This window comes from Hyperolius riggenbachi, chromosome 10 (genome assembly GCF_040937935.1).
Source record: "Hyperolius riggenbachi isolate aHypRig1 chromosome 10, aHypRig1.pri, whole genome shotgun sequence".
In the NCBI taxonomy this organism is placed as follows: Eukaryota; Metazoa; Chordata; class Amphibia; order Anura; family Hyperoliidae; genus Hyperolius; species Hyperolius riggenbachi.
The window spans coordinates 32,306,198-32,321,260 of NC_090655.1; the positions used below are offsets into that span (position 1 = coordinate 32,306,198).

The 15,063-nt window shown below is 44.9% G+C and overlaps 1 protein-coding gene across 3 annotated transcripts in view; it reads right to left on the reverse strand.

Annotated features, from left to right (window-relative positions):
- Window positions 1-15,063, reverse strand: part of SLC18A2 (solute carrier family 18 member A2) — a 105,174-nt gene that overhangs the window by 27,542 nt on the left and 62,569 nt on the right. For all 3 annotated transcript variants that reach the window (XM_068255271.1, XM_068255270.1, XM_068255272.1), the window contains exons 6-9: window positions 13,566-13,658; window positions 7,405-7,494; window positions 5,706-5,749; window positions 5,377-5,437 (exon numbers count right to left, since the gene is read on the reverse strand). In XM_068255271.1, coding sequence (XP_068111372.1) covers window positions 5,377-5,437; window positions 5,706-5,749; window positions 7,405-7,494; window positions 13,566-13,658 — 288 coding nt within the window. The remainder of the gene's footprint in view (window positions 1-5,376; window positions 5,438-5,705; window positions 5,750-7,404; window positions 7,495-13,565; window positions 13,659-15,063) is intronic.

Here is a 15,063-nt window from a genome sequence, read left to right on the forward strand (position 1 = left end):
TGTTTTATGACCCTTGTGAGATGGGCCCCCCAGGCCATGAAGGGCACCAAGGAAAGAGGTGTGAACATTGGAGGGGGCCCTATCAAAGTTTTGCTTGAGGGCCCCATGAGTTGTAGTTAAGCCACTGGCTCCATTACTACACGGAAGAGGTAAAACTGGCCAATCAAAATTGGATGTTTGTACCAGGCTTAAAGTGTACCAGAGATCAAAAGATCTAAAGAACTGATACTTACCCGCGGCTTCCTCCAGCCCCATAAGCACGCCTGAGTCCCTCGCCGTCCTCCCACGGTCTGCCGTTCAGCCGTGATCAGCCCCGGTAACCGGCTCAGTCGGGTCCAGTCTGAGTCTTCTGCACATGCATGGACCTCCCGCTCATGCGCAGTAGACCCGGGCTGTTGCCACTGAGCCAGTTACCAGGGCTGAACGACGGACCGCGGGAGGACGACAAGGGACTCGGCGATGCTTATGGGGCAGGAGGAAGCCCCGGGTAAGTATCGATTCTTTAGAACTTTTGACCTCTGGTTTACTTTAACATTGGATTGAATGCCCAGTGAAGTACTTTTTTTTTTTTTAAAGTTGAATTTTATTATTATTTTTGATACGTGCATACAACATCACAACAAAAACCAGTGAAGTAAATTTACATGAAAATGAGTCTAATGGGTTTCAAATTTGCATGTGTTTTTTGCATTGCTAATGTGAATGTTCACAATTCCCCATTGGATTTTCTTGTTGATGATAAATGATCATTCCCCAGTTTACCTGACTCTTATTTGGTACATTGCTGCACAAAGGAAGCTGCAGTGCATGCTGGGTTGTCTTTTTTTGCCCTCCCATACCTCTGCTCCTCTTTGATTGGCCAATATTTTTCATGCTGAGGCAATGCACTTTCTATTGCAGAGCTGGGAGGGAATGCCTGAAGACTGGTAGAAGGGCGGGCAATGCATATACAATCAGGCAGTGGGGAGGGGAGGGAGTAAGGGAGGAAATGACATCAGGACTGGCTTCAAGATAGACACAGTAAAAATGGAGAATCCTAAGAAGGATTTTCTCTTTTTTTACTATGGAAAAATCACTCAAATCAAAACATGGACAGTGCAATACATATGTTATGTAAGTAGATTAAGTATTTATCTACTACTTTTCTGAGATAGTATGGCTGACAGCTCCTCTTTAACGAACATAAAACGATAATTTGCATATTCATGAGTGATGCACCACAATTGCTCACTTAAAGAGAACCCGAGGTGAACCTCAAGTAAACAAAAGCCACTGGATCCTCCAGAGGCTTCTGACGATGATCTCTGGACCCCTGCCGCTGCCCGGGACCCTCCTGCACATTGAAACCACTTTCTTCTTCATGCACGAGTGCCAAAGCCGGATTAAGGTTACATGGGGCCCTAAGCAAACTAACTGATTTGGGCCCCCCATCATGTCGTAATAGAATCAGAAGATGCAGCTGCACAGCAACATGCCGCACACACCGGGGCAGCCGAGCTACAGGTTGCTATGGGCAGCAGCCCGCTTTCCTCTGTGGGTGCACAATGCAGGGAATAGCAGCAGCAAAATGCAGAGTGAGAGATGAATGGCTGGGACATTTGCATTCAGGGGCTGGGGCACCCATATGAAGAGGGCGCCAGATATCACAGCAGCAGCACTTTCCCCCTGCATCTCCAGCCTGGCAATAGCAGAAAGCTCTGGACACCGCCAAACCGGAAGCCATTCCCCACACAGAATTACATAACCACCCCCACCACTGAACAACCAATTTCCTCCCAAACTAGACCGCCACCATGCAGCCTCCATCCCAGTGAATACGATAGTCCAGCAGAGAAGGCAGCCGCAGCAGGGGAGGATGACAGCACCAGATGACTCACATTCACCTATTGCGATCCAAGCAATAGAGGTCCCGTCATCCGGAGCCCATCTGTCTCCTCTAGAGTGCTGCCGCTCTGTTACTACTACTTTTACTACTTCCTACTTCCTGTCTGATCTGAGAATCAGGAGGTTCAGAGCGACTGCACTGTAGAAGAGACGGATGGGTTTCAGATGACGGGATCTCTATCGCTTGGATCATGGATAGGTGAGTGAGCGTTTGCCATCTGCTGCTATCATTCTTGCTGCAGCTGTGGTTCTCTGTGGGAAGTGACGGAGGAGTGGGCAGTGGCAGCGCGCACAGTAGCAGGAGGGGGACCTAGGAGGAGAGCCTGGCTCTGAAGACAATCAGCAGCGCACGGCATCATTTGACAAGACAAGACAAATAACATTTATATTGCGCTTTTCTCCTGGCGAACTCAAAGCGCCAGAGCTGCAGCCACTAGGATGTGCTCTATAGGCAGTAGCAGTGTTAGGGAGACTTGCCTAAGGTCTCCTACTGAATAGGTGCTGGCTTACTGAACAGGCAGAGCCGAGATTCGAACCCTGGTCTCCTGTGTCAGAGGCAGAGCCCTTAAAGGGACTCCGAGCAGTGCCTGTGGGTATGCCTTTAAGCATACCCACAACTAATTAATTACATCCTCACACCTACCAGCATGATGTTTGTAATTATATCCCCCTGGGTTCCTTATATTTCATTGCATTGTGCTGAATCGAGCTGCCGACTTTGGAGAAAAGTCGTCCTGTGGCTGCGATTTCAATCGCGAATATAGCAAACTAAAAGGCATAGGGCGGCAGTTTATAGATCGTTGGAAAGAGGAGAAAGAGAGCTTTAAAATGATATGCAACTTTCCATAGTTACTGCACAGCTCAGAGTCCCTTTAACCATTATACCATCCAGCCACCGCTGACAGGATGGCGAGGGCTGGTTTATGTGCTGATGGGGCCCCTTTGACTCTGAATGGGGCCCCAAGCGACTGCTTTTGTTGCCTGGTCGGTAATCCGGCCCTGACTAGTGCGGCCGTGCCTGCTCAGTGGCACAGGAGACGAGCGGCTCCGGCTTATTGTGTAGGTGTGGCCATGTTTGACCAGGTGCAGTACGCCCATGCTTATTGAATTCCTTTTCGGGGGGGGGGGGTCTGTGTTTAGCAATGGTGGACTGGAGGATTTTGGGGAAACCCTCTACAGGATCCAGAGGCGTCCCTTTTCTTAGGTAAGTATTTGGCTTTTGACACAAGATTCGCCTTAGGCACACTTTAAAGCTGAGTTATGACAAATACCTATCTTTTTTTAAGAAGGCAATATTATATTCCATATGGCGATGTTTTGATTCTTCCTCAACCACATACCCTCTGACAATAAACCCTCCATTCCTGCAGTGACGGTGTTGCTTTGTGCGATGCGGAGCCTGAGCCTGCTCTGTGCGATTGCTCTTATTGAGAAATGGTAATAAGTCTGTGCAATTTCCTGGAAATGGTGTCCTGGCCGTCTCTGGCACGATGTTATCATGTGAGCATTCAGCTGAAACATCCTGCTCTGTTTAAGAAGGATATTAGAAGTCACCTCGCCATCCTCTATCTCCCGGCCTTATGCTATATAGCAATGACTTATTGATGACAGCACTCCATAACTAGCAGCAGCATCATCATAACATGCTCAGCCTACAGGTCTGGCAGTATCTCAAGGGAGGCTAGAAAGTGACCCTCTCACTTATCTCCATGCAAGCAAGTGCACATTTCTTCCAAGTACACATTTCTTCCAGCGTGAGATTTATGCACCTTCACAGGATCTCACAGTATATAAAGCTCCCAACTGTCCCTCTTTTGGAACCAAATCCCTCTGTTCCTCTTTCTTCCTCATTTGTTCCTCTTTCAGGACTGATGTACAGAGCTATGTAAATCATCTGTGACTAAGCACAAGTTGTAATTTGATCCTTCAGCTGTGTCAGCTGGCTGCCACTGCAGAGAGCTAATTGGTAAACACGGGATGTTAACCCTTTGTCTGATTTCATGAAAGCAGGAAGTAGACACACTGCAGATGTATTGCAGGATTTGTATCTGCTGTAACAAAGAAATGTTTTTCTTTAACCCATTCGCGTTCCGTCGTTTTCACTTGAGAAATGTTCACCTCCCATTCATTAGCCTATAACTTTATTACTACTTATCACAATGAACTGATCTTTATCTTGTTTTTTCCGCCACCAATTAGGCTTTCTTTGGGGGGTACATTTTGCTAAGTCACTTTACTGTAAATGTATTTTAACAGGAAGAATAAGAAAAAAATGGAAAAATTCATTATTTCTTAGTTTTCAGCCGTGATAGTTTTAAAATAATACATGCCTCCATAATTAAAACTCACGTATTGTATTTGCCCATATGTCCCGGTTATTACACCGTTAAAATTATGTCCCTATCACAATGTATGGCGACAATATTTTATTTGGAAATAAAGGTGCATTTTTTCCGTTTTGCATCTATCACTATTTACAAGTTTAAAATAAAAAAAAAAAATAGAAGTATTTCATCTTTACATTGATATTTAAAAAGTTTAGACCCTTATGTAAATATTTACATGTTTTTGTTTTTTTTATTGTAATGTTTTTTTTTTTTTTTATATTAAACATTTTATTTGGGTAGTTTTGGGAGGGTGGGATGTAAACATGTGATTTATAATGTAAATGTGTGTTTGAATTTAATTTTTTTTACTTTTAGTTGTAGTTTTACTTTTTGGCCACAAGATGGCGGCCATAAGTTACATGACGTCACTCTAAGCGTAACACACGCTTAGAGCGACGTAAGGGGTACGTTACAGCCAGAAAAAGCGAAGCTTTCGAGTGAAGCTGTCGCTTTTTCAGCGGGGGAGAGGAATCAGCGATCGGGCACCATAGCCCGATACACTGATTGCCTGGCTAACGAACCGCAGGCCGGGAGCGCGCGTGCGCGATCGGCCGTGGTAGCGCGCATGGTTCCTGGATGTAGTTTCTACGTCCAGGAACCAAAATAGGTTAAAGGTTATTATGCTGTTGCAGAGAGGAGGAAGTTCTGAGTTCAGGTCTGCTTTAAAATGAAGGAAAACTACTGATGATAGAGAGGACCAGTGTGGTTTGAATGATAAAACTACATCTTTCGCTTTTGAATTCTTTGTGATCTGCAGGACGAGGGACGTGGCTGGAGGTGTGGCAGGGGCGGGTCTTAAATTGTCTGTCTTTCTTATCTCAAAATATTGGGAGGTATGTGTGCATAGAAAAGGGCTCGAAAATGAGGTTTTCCTAATTACCTTCCAGTCCCTGCATATTTACATTACAAAGAACAAATCATTCTCCCCAGGGCCAGATTTACAGCCCAGGAGCCTGTAGGTACAGAAATTCTGGTGTCCTAACATCATTCTTGCATTATTGTATGCCAGTTTTCACATGCGTCTAGCGTAATTTACAATCATTTGAAGGGGAAGTTGATGGAAATTTGCACTCATTGGATATGTGCCCTAGTGCTATATCAATACCTGCTGCAATCAGGATGTAGGGGTCCCTCAGGAGGGTGAACAGAGATGTCCCAGTCTGACTCTGCAATAGAAAAGAAACAGTTAGTGGACAGATCTCACTGCCACTAATGCTGGGAATACACCATGAGATTTTTGGGAAGATAGATGGTTCGATAGATAATATCCGACAGGTCCGATCTTATTTTCTGATCGATTTCTCATAGAAGTGAATGGAAATCGATTAGAAAAACAATCAAAAAATCGATCGGACAGTAAATCTGCTGAAAAATCTCATCATGTATTCCCAGCATAAGAGAGACTCGCCATAGTGACTGTGGTTGGAGACTCACCTCTGGCTGTGCTCTGGAGGGCTGCAGGATGAAGAGCTGGAGAGCTGCAGAGAAGGAAAGTCAGTAAGATTTGTTATATGGATTAAACTGCTTTGTAGTATTTCCCAAAATATGAGACCTACTGCCTCCAATACCATGGCTTGCTGTAAATCTGTGTAGGAGGGAACATATCTGATTCAGTCTTAGATGCCTCACCACAGGCACTTCCAAAAACGTCCACCCTGACATCGTCTGTCTCTGACAACAAGTCGTAGCAGTGGAGTGTTGTACTGTGTTAGCGATCAGTAAAAGAAAGGAAGTTTTGAATCAGAATGATACCATTTATTGGCTTACGTAGAAGAAAATGAGTGAGCTTTCGGCTATGAAGCCTTCCTCAGACTTGTTTCCTGTATACTGACATCATGTAAAACACACAGCTTATATGCATTGAACATTTCAAAGCAACTTGGTCAACGTACATACGTTTGTTAAAGTGTACCAAAAATGAAACCTTTAAAAAAATTGGCACTGAGAATGGCGCTGAGGGAGCGATCAGTCCGGAGGGGGCTGGAGGAAGCCCCAGGTATGTATGATTTTTTTTTTTAGATTTCGTCTCTGGTTTCCTTTAAGGTCTAAAAATGATTGTGGAATTTAAAACCAATCTTACCAGCACAAGAATTAAAAAGAATTATGACATTTTGCCTATAACAAACATTGTATGTACCCTGACCAAGTTACTCTGGTTTTACGTTGTCTCCTCTTCAAACCGAGTCTGTGGTATGTGATGTTTAAGCAAACAAATTGTCTTATCTTGATCTAATTTGTCATGATTGGCTAGCATCCCTGTGAGAGCCTCCTGAAGTTGTAATTTATACATCCCATGACAATGTATCTCATTTTTAATGTTGTATGCTTAATGTTAAAAGTTTTGTCAGTATACAGGAATCAAGTCTGAGGAAGGCTTCATAGCTGAAAGCTTACTCCTTTTCATCTAAGTTAGCCAATAATTGGTATAATCCTGATTCAAAACTTTTTTTTCTTTCTCTGACAACAAGAAAGTAGAAGAAGCGTAATGATTGAATTCATAGATGTGTCCACTTCAAGACATCCACTGACCATTTTACAAAGCCAGATTCTCAAATGGAAGTGTGTGATGCATCAAAGGTGCTGTAGTGATGTCTGCCAGAATTCAGGATACCCACTTTTGTGATATTTTTTTCCTGGTTTAAGCATTAGAAACACCTCCTAAAACGATGTATTGCTGTATAGTGAATTCAGACCCGCTCTCCTAGTCATGTTAAGACTGAGCTATGCAGAATTCCCCCCCCCCCCCCCCCCCCGAGCATTCTGGGAGACCAGGTATATTTTGTACTAGATTCGAGACCCTCAGTTGCCAAACATTCCACAGAGATTACCTGGCAGAACTAAAGATGTTGCCAGCTGAAATAAATTTCACAATGTAAATCATGGAAAGGAAAGGTTTTACTATTGGCAAACAGTAAGTAGATAATTGATATTGTAATAATATTGTAAAAAATAACCAATTTTATTCATGAAGTTATTTTCACTTTAACACCCCGCAAATAAGCACGCTAGAACTGCCCATGTGGCATGTGTGCCAGTACAGGTAAAGGTTTGTACAGTACAGGGGCTCTAATATGAGGATGGACCATAGTTTGGAGAACACTGCTGTGCTCTGAAGTATTCAGGGTAGACTTACCTCCGTCAAACAGAACCAGCACTGCAAGCACTAGAAACGGCGCCGTCTTCCCCACAAACTCGTACAAAATGCTTCCGAAGGGCGGTCCAACTGTCAGGGAAAAGTAACAGTCAGGGCATGTTGTGGATTTCAAGCTACCTGCATCACTACATAACATCCCCTAAGGAAGTACCCCAGTGGTGATTCACATCTGTATCTGTTACTGCTTGACACGGCACAGAGTAAATGCATGTTCTTGTGTACAGAGCCATAGCAATAGCCATAGCAGCCGTAGCAACTGCTATCAGGCCCTGGAGCAGAGGGGGCCCAGGTTGTATTTTATGTGCTCAATATTAACTCTCCCTTGTTTTTCCACTCTCTGACTTTGGCCTCAATTCACTAAGATCATGCTGGAGATAATAAGGCAAGAGAAAACTTACCTCCACACAGTGAGAGAGTTATCTTATCTCTTCATTCCTTAAGTTACCTCCTCTGTAGTTAATTTACCCCCTCTGTAGTTAAGTTACCTCCTCTGTAGTTAATTTACCTCCTCTGTAGTTAATTTACCTCCTCTGTAGTTATTTTCACATGCAGTTAATAAACAGCCTGTCTTTAACTCTGGAGTTATTTTAAGGATTCGAGAGTTAACTTAAAGACAGAAGAGTTAACTTAAGGTTTGCCTGAGGTAAAATGTTTCCTGAATACTACATGCCTTATCACCATGGTAACAACTCTAGAAGAGTTATTAAAGACAGGAGATAATCTTAGTGAATTGAGGCCTTTGTCTCTTATCTCAAGGACTATACACAGTGTACATAGCATGGGAATGTAAATTGCCCAATCAACTCCTATTCATAGGGTAGGGGCAGATGTCCCTAGTTCTAAGGGGCCCCATGAAAATTTTGCTCTGGGGCCCCATAGTTTCTTGCTATGCCACTGCTTGTGTAATAGGTAATGTCTCCTCCAACACATTTCATTAGGGTGTATTTAATAACAGGAACATACTGTATATGGTTAATATATGCTTTAGTACCATACCTTGTGGTTGGCTGACAAATCCTATGGGAGCAGTTGACAGGCAGTGGATGAATCTCCATCCTATGTTGCTGTGACTTCCAGTATACTGTGAAGATCTGACAGGTTTTGGACTAGTCTGTTACCTAACGGGGGAGTCTCAGGGGTTCTTTTTTTTTCAAAAGCACTTACTAAATGGCAGCTATTCAGCTCAACTGCCAATATAATTGTACAAACGAGCAGACAAGCTGGCCAGCATCTTTGCTCACATCATTTCCAGGGATTGCTTTCTTAAAGAATAAAGAAGAGACTGCAAATCACCCATGAGGAGTTGGACTAGTTTAGAACCTGTCAGATTCCTACTGTAAGTGACAGCAACATAGGAGAATAATAATAATTTTATAGTGCATTTCAATCAGGGAGAATTGTACTTCTTAGAAATATGTACAGTATTAATACATTTTAAAATTTTAAAATGTTTTGCGATAGTGGTCCTTTAGGGCTCTTGCACACTAGCACTGGAAAGCTGCATTGCGTTACCCTTTCTTACCGAAGGGGCCGCAAAAATAATGCAACTCAGTAGAATCTTGCACAGTTAATGCAGTGCGCCGGAAGCTTAAAGAGAATGACGTCTCTGTGTCTCTGTGTCCTTCAGGTGCCACTGCCAGTCCCCCCCCCCCCCCCCCCCCGTGCTCTGCTGTCCCCCCTTAAAAATAACAATCTGACCGTCGCCAGCCTTCTGTTTACCTGCCAGCTTGTCACTCCCTGCTCCTCTGCATAACATTGCCTCCCCATTTTATGGCTCCCATGCCGCTCCCCGCCTCTGCTAGCTTCTTCCACGACCCAGGAAGTACTTCCAGGTCGCAACTTAGCTTCCGAATGGAAGACGCTAGCAGAGTCGGGGAGCCATGCAATGGAGGAGGCGGGGGAGGCAATGCGGAGGAGCAGTTATTGACAACTGGCAGGTAAACAGAAGGCTAGCGACAATCAGATTGTTGCTAGCCTGTCATTATTTTTCAGGGGAGACAGCAGAGCCTGGGGGGACTGGCGGCAGCACCAGGAGGAAACAGAGGCATGTCATTGTGCAGAGAACATGCCGCTGTGTCCTATTAAGATTTAGAAAATCCGCCCTGAGTTCTCTTTAAAGGACACCCGAGGTGACAATAATGAAATAAACAATTGTATTTATCCTCCTTCTCCTAAAAATGACTTTTTAAAGAGACTCTGTAACGTCAAAAAGATCCCCTGGGGGGTACTCACCTCGGGTGGGGGAAGCCTCCGGATCCTAATGAGGCTTCCCACGCCGTCCTCTGTCCCACGGGGGTCTCACTGCAGCCCTCCGAACAGCCGGCGACAGAGCCTACTGTCAGTTCAATATTTACCTTTTCAGGCTCCAGCGGGGGAGCTGTGGCTGCTCTCGGCTCCGAACTACACGGAAATACCCGATCTCAGTCGGGTCCGCTCTACTGCGCAGGCGCCGGAAACTTGCGCCTGCACAGTAGAGCAGACCCGACGGCGATCGGGTATTTCCGTGTAGTTCGGAGCCGACAGCCGTCAGAGCGCCTGCGCAGGAGCCAGGAAGGTAAATATTGACGTCATTATTCTCGGAGGGCTGCAGCGAGTCCCCTGAGGGACGGAGGACGGCGTGGGAAGCCTCATTAGGATCCGGAGGCTTCCCCCACCCGAGGTGAGTACCCCCCAGGGGATCTTTTGATGTTACAGATCCTCTTTAAGATATTCCACAGTTTTATTTTTTTATCTACTTTTTAAGTTTGTACTGTTTTATTGTCTTTGCTCAATGACACATTCATTGAAGTATGCCAGAGCTAAAATCTATGAACTATTGACCCTTTTTATCTCTTCCTGCTCTCAAAAGCCATTTTTTTGGCTAGGAAAGTGTTTTATAGTTGTAATTTCTTATCAGTGAGGGTCACACTGTAGTCTGACCCCGTCCTCACTCAGACAGGAACTGCCACTTACATATCTGATGTTTAACTCTTTCATGAAGAGAATGAAAAAAGGAACACAGTATAGTTATATGTGTGCTAGGCACTGTAGATACACATGTCTAACCCAACATGTCACATGTCACCTCGGGAATCCTTTAACGCACAGAGCAAGCTGTAATGCAAGGCAATGGGTGACTCAGGTAGTGTGCATGACGGAGCGTGGTGCGCATGCACTGACCCATACCTCCCAACAAAAAGGGGCTGTCCCTCTGAAAAAGGGACAGTTGGGAGCTATGCTGACCATCGGAAATGCCAGTACTGTACTTCCTGACTGTCCAGCAGAGAGTAAGTGACTGAGCGGGGTCATATGAGTGATGTTTTTTGCATTGCATTGCAGGATTGTAATTAGTGTATGGCCTCCATGAGCTGTAAGACCGGTCTTATGGAGGCCATACATGGTTACATTGCCATACAGTATGGCAAGCAGATCAATCCCTCACTGATCTGAATCTAATCAGAGAGGAATTGAATTCCTCCCCCCCCCCCCCCCCATACACTGCTGACAGTTGTTAATAGATTTCACCATGAAATTGATTGAAAACCTATAGAACTGCAGAGTTGCATGATTTGATACAGTGCGACGCTATGAGCCATCAGTCTCCCACCAATCCCGATCAACCACAAATTACCTTCCGGTCTGATGGTCATTTTGGTCAATTGTTGCTGCGAATCGATCAAAATGTCGATTGATGCTGCTTGTTGCCATGGCCAGTTCTAGACTTTTCGTGCATGAGGCAAACTTGGGAGGATGCGCCCCCCACCCCCACCCCCAGTATTGGAATGATCGCACAGCACCTGACAATTTGCACTGCACGTTATAACTGTGGTGGGCTCCCTAAAAAAAACCTCAATATAGGTAGGTAGCCAGGAATAGGTGCCCCCAGTATTGGTTAGCCAGGTACGGTTGCCCCCAGTATTGGTTAGCCAGGTACAGTTGCCCCCAGTATTGGTTAGCCAGGTACAGTTGCCCCCAGTATTGGTTAGCCAGGTACAGTTGCCCCCAGTATTGGTTAGCCAGGTACAGTTGCCCCCAGTATAGGTAGCCAGGAATAGGTGCCCCCAGTATTGGTTAGCCAGGTACAGTTGCCCCCAGTATTGGTTAGCCAGGTACAGTTGCCCCCAGTATTGGTTAGCCAGGTACAGTTGCCCCCAGTATTGGTTAGCCAGGTACAGTTGCCCCCAGTATTGGTTAGCCAGGTACAGTTGCCCCCAGTATAGGTTGGTTTCTGCCTGGTGCTGTCCCCAGATTTCTGCTGCCTGAGGAAGTTGCCTCACTTGGCATCATTGGCTGACTGAGCCTGCTTGTTGCATCACAGATAACTGTCAGATTTGATCACGGTGATCAAATCTGCTGTTAAAAATAATAATGCATATATAGCCAGCTTTAAAGCCCAATCTCATCACTCATCACTCTGCTCAAGAGAGGGGTCGCCTGACCTGCTCGTTCAGTGCTTGTGCAAGCTGCGGTTTGGTGTCAGAGAGTATAACATGTATAACATAATCTGTCTGCAGCACTTTTTAGACAAAAACTACAGAATCAAATAAAAAAAATAACCTAATAACTGACTACTTTGAAAGAGTCTCATTTCTGTGACCGGAAGTACATTTAAAAATTCTCCCCTGAAGTCCTTTGGAAATGATATAATCAGAGCAGCCACACATGAAGCAATGAAGGGCGCTGTGTTGCTTTTCATAGGCTAAGGGAAAGGAATCTATCATGTTTCCTCATCTGTAATGATTTCTGACATTCTGCTCCTTCTGTGTGTCTGAATCATGGGATGTCCTACCCAGCATGCCACTCTGCCAGGAGAAATATCCTCCTATGTTCCTTATGTAACCGATAGAGCAGCTCTTCTCAGAGATCTCCATGTATTATGTGTGTTTTGTAACCAATGATAGAGCGCGCTGTACAGTAATAGGTCTATTGCATAACAATCTGTCTCTGTTACTTAGTGACACTGAGCTGTGCCAGTTCTAGCTGTAACGGGGCCCTTGGGCAAGATTAACCTTGTCCTCCCCCTTCAACAGACCCCCCCACCCCCCAACTCAAAGGATACCAGATGCAAAAAAAATGAGAGAATGGGGGAGCAGGCATATACTATCACCTGCCCTGATGCCCACTGCTCCCCCCGTTCTCCTCTCTGCCCCCCCCCCCCCCCAAGATCCTCTTCTAAGGCCTAGTGCACACCAGAGCGGTTCGGCTGCAGTTTGCGATCCACTTGCGGGTGCGGATCCGCTAGGGTCATGTATTTCAATGGGCTGGTGCACACCAGAGCGGGAGGCGTTTTGCAGAAACGCATACTCCCGGGCTGCTGCAGATTTTGGATTGCGGATGCGTTTCTGCCTCAATGTTAAGTATAGGAAAACCGCAAACCGCTCTGAAAAACGGCACTTCAGAGCGGTTTTTTTTTGTTACAGCAGCTGTTCAGTAACAGCTTTACTGTAACAATACATGAAATCTACTATACCAAAACCGCTACACAAAACCGCAAAACGCTAGCTGAAACGCTGCAGAAAAAGAAGAAAAAGCGTTTTAAAATCTGCTAGCATTTTGCGGATCTGCTAGCGGTTTATGGTGTGCACCAGGCCAGAGTCACCGGAATCGGGCTTGCAGCGCAGGCGCGGGCTCGGCTGCCCACGTCCTACAGCATGCGGCCGGGACACACTGTGCATGCGTATGACATCATGTGTATGACGTAGTGACGTCATACGCATGCATCAAGTGCTGCAAAGGTTTAAATTGGTCCATTTTCAAGCTGCGTATATTTGCATAAAAATGTACACAATTCTGCATGAACTCAGAAATATTTGCATCTCATTGATCATACCTAGTCAGGGTGCCAGACCCCAGCCTCTCTCTGCAACACAGGGCTGTCACTGCTAGATACTGTGATATACTCAGTTTGTCTTTGTCCCGCCCTCCTGCAATCTGAACAACAGAATGATGCCATGCAAGTAGCAGCCCCGCCCACAGAGCTTGCGTCTAACACCCTCCTCTCAGCATCTTCTGGTCACTTCTGGTTTACATTGTGTCTTGTCTCAACTATATATAGTATTGGATATAGTGATGGGACTCAACCTGAGGGTGATCTGATCATTGATCGAATTCCATTATGCATTCAATTTACATGCAAATTTGCATTCTATACATAGACTTACCTAAAACTCCCATTGCCAGTCCTCCCAGCGCAATACCCATGGCATTGCCCCGCTCCTCATCATCAGTATAGACACTGGCCAGCATGCCCATACCTGGGGGGCACAGAGAGAGAGTAATACACAATTACAGGGGACTTGTTATAAATAAAGTGTAAGCAGCAGGTATAACAGAATTTAACAAATGTAGTCCAGATTCTCAGACGTATTATGAAACAAAGAAGAAAAACACATGTAAGGCCTAGTTTACACCAAAAGTCCCTAAGCGTAATCACAAATGCTTACCGCTTTTTGAAGTGATTTGCAGTAGCGATTCTGGGTATGTGCCTTGTGATTTTCTATGTGTGCCTAGCAATTTTGGAGCGTTTGGTTGTACAGTAGTGATTTTGTAGTTCCAGCAAACTTTGTTCTGGAAGTGAATAGCTTTGTGCAAAAAATATTGCTCTGTTCATCGCTTTTTAGAGCGATTAAAGAAAACCTTTAGGGCCTGTTCATACTATGCGCGTTCCTAGCCGGTTTCAGGGAACGTGTCCGGGTACCAAAAACGCATATGTATGCGTATAAGACGCATACGTTTCTTATCCGCATTGCTGCATGCAGTTCTGTGCGTCATGCATAGAAACGGATGCAATGAAAGTCTATGGACGCGTATCAAAAACGCGTACTATTGCGTTTTTAGCGTACGTTTCCCTCTGCGGTTCCCATAATTCTTTTTTTCCCCTGGGTCATGTGTGTGTGCAAAACGCAATAGAAAACGCATTAGAACGCAAGAAAAATGCATGCGTTTTTGAACTTGCGTTTCTTTGATTTTATACGCATTCTTCATACGCTGACAGTCTGAACAGGCCCGTACTGAAAATTAAAAGTCAAAATAAACATACACACTTCAAACTTACCTCCCATGCATCCTACTCCTCAATCTATTTCTCCTCTCCCGTGTCCTGCTTGTCCACTGTGATCAAGGGAATTCTCCATCCTCCATTTTGAAAATGGTGTTTCGGTCTTTTTTTAAGCGCAGGCCATTTTTAAATTCGCCCACAAAACGCTTGTGCAATGAAACTCTGAGAAGGTTCGTATCAGCACAATTCGTGCGCTGTGTGTTCAGCAAAGCGGTGCCTGTATTATTTTTGGGGCGTTTTTGCTATAATGGAATGTATAGGAAGGGCGCTAAACGCTCACGCTTTATGCAGCAATTGTATTTATTCTTTACCGGGTCAAAGAGTTCACTTCCTGACTTGCATCAGGGAGTGAATCTCAAAACTGCTCTGGCAAAGCGCTTAGAAGAGCGTTTTTTTCCAAAAACGCAGCGCAGAGTGGAGTGCTGGGAGGTAAAAAAAAACACAGCGCACAAAAACACAAAACGCTTGCGTTTTTAGGTGTGAATGAGGTCGTAGAATTTTTTGTTGTTGTCAGATTTAAGAAATACTCAAGACCTAAAATAAATGCCTGTGTACCACTGCTGTAATGCAGCTGCATTTTAATTGCACCCGAATTGCACTGG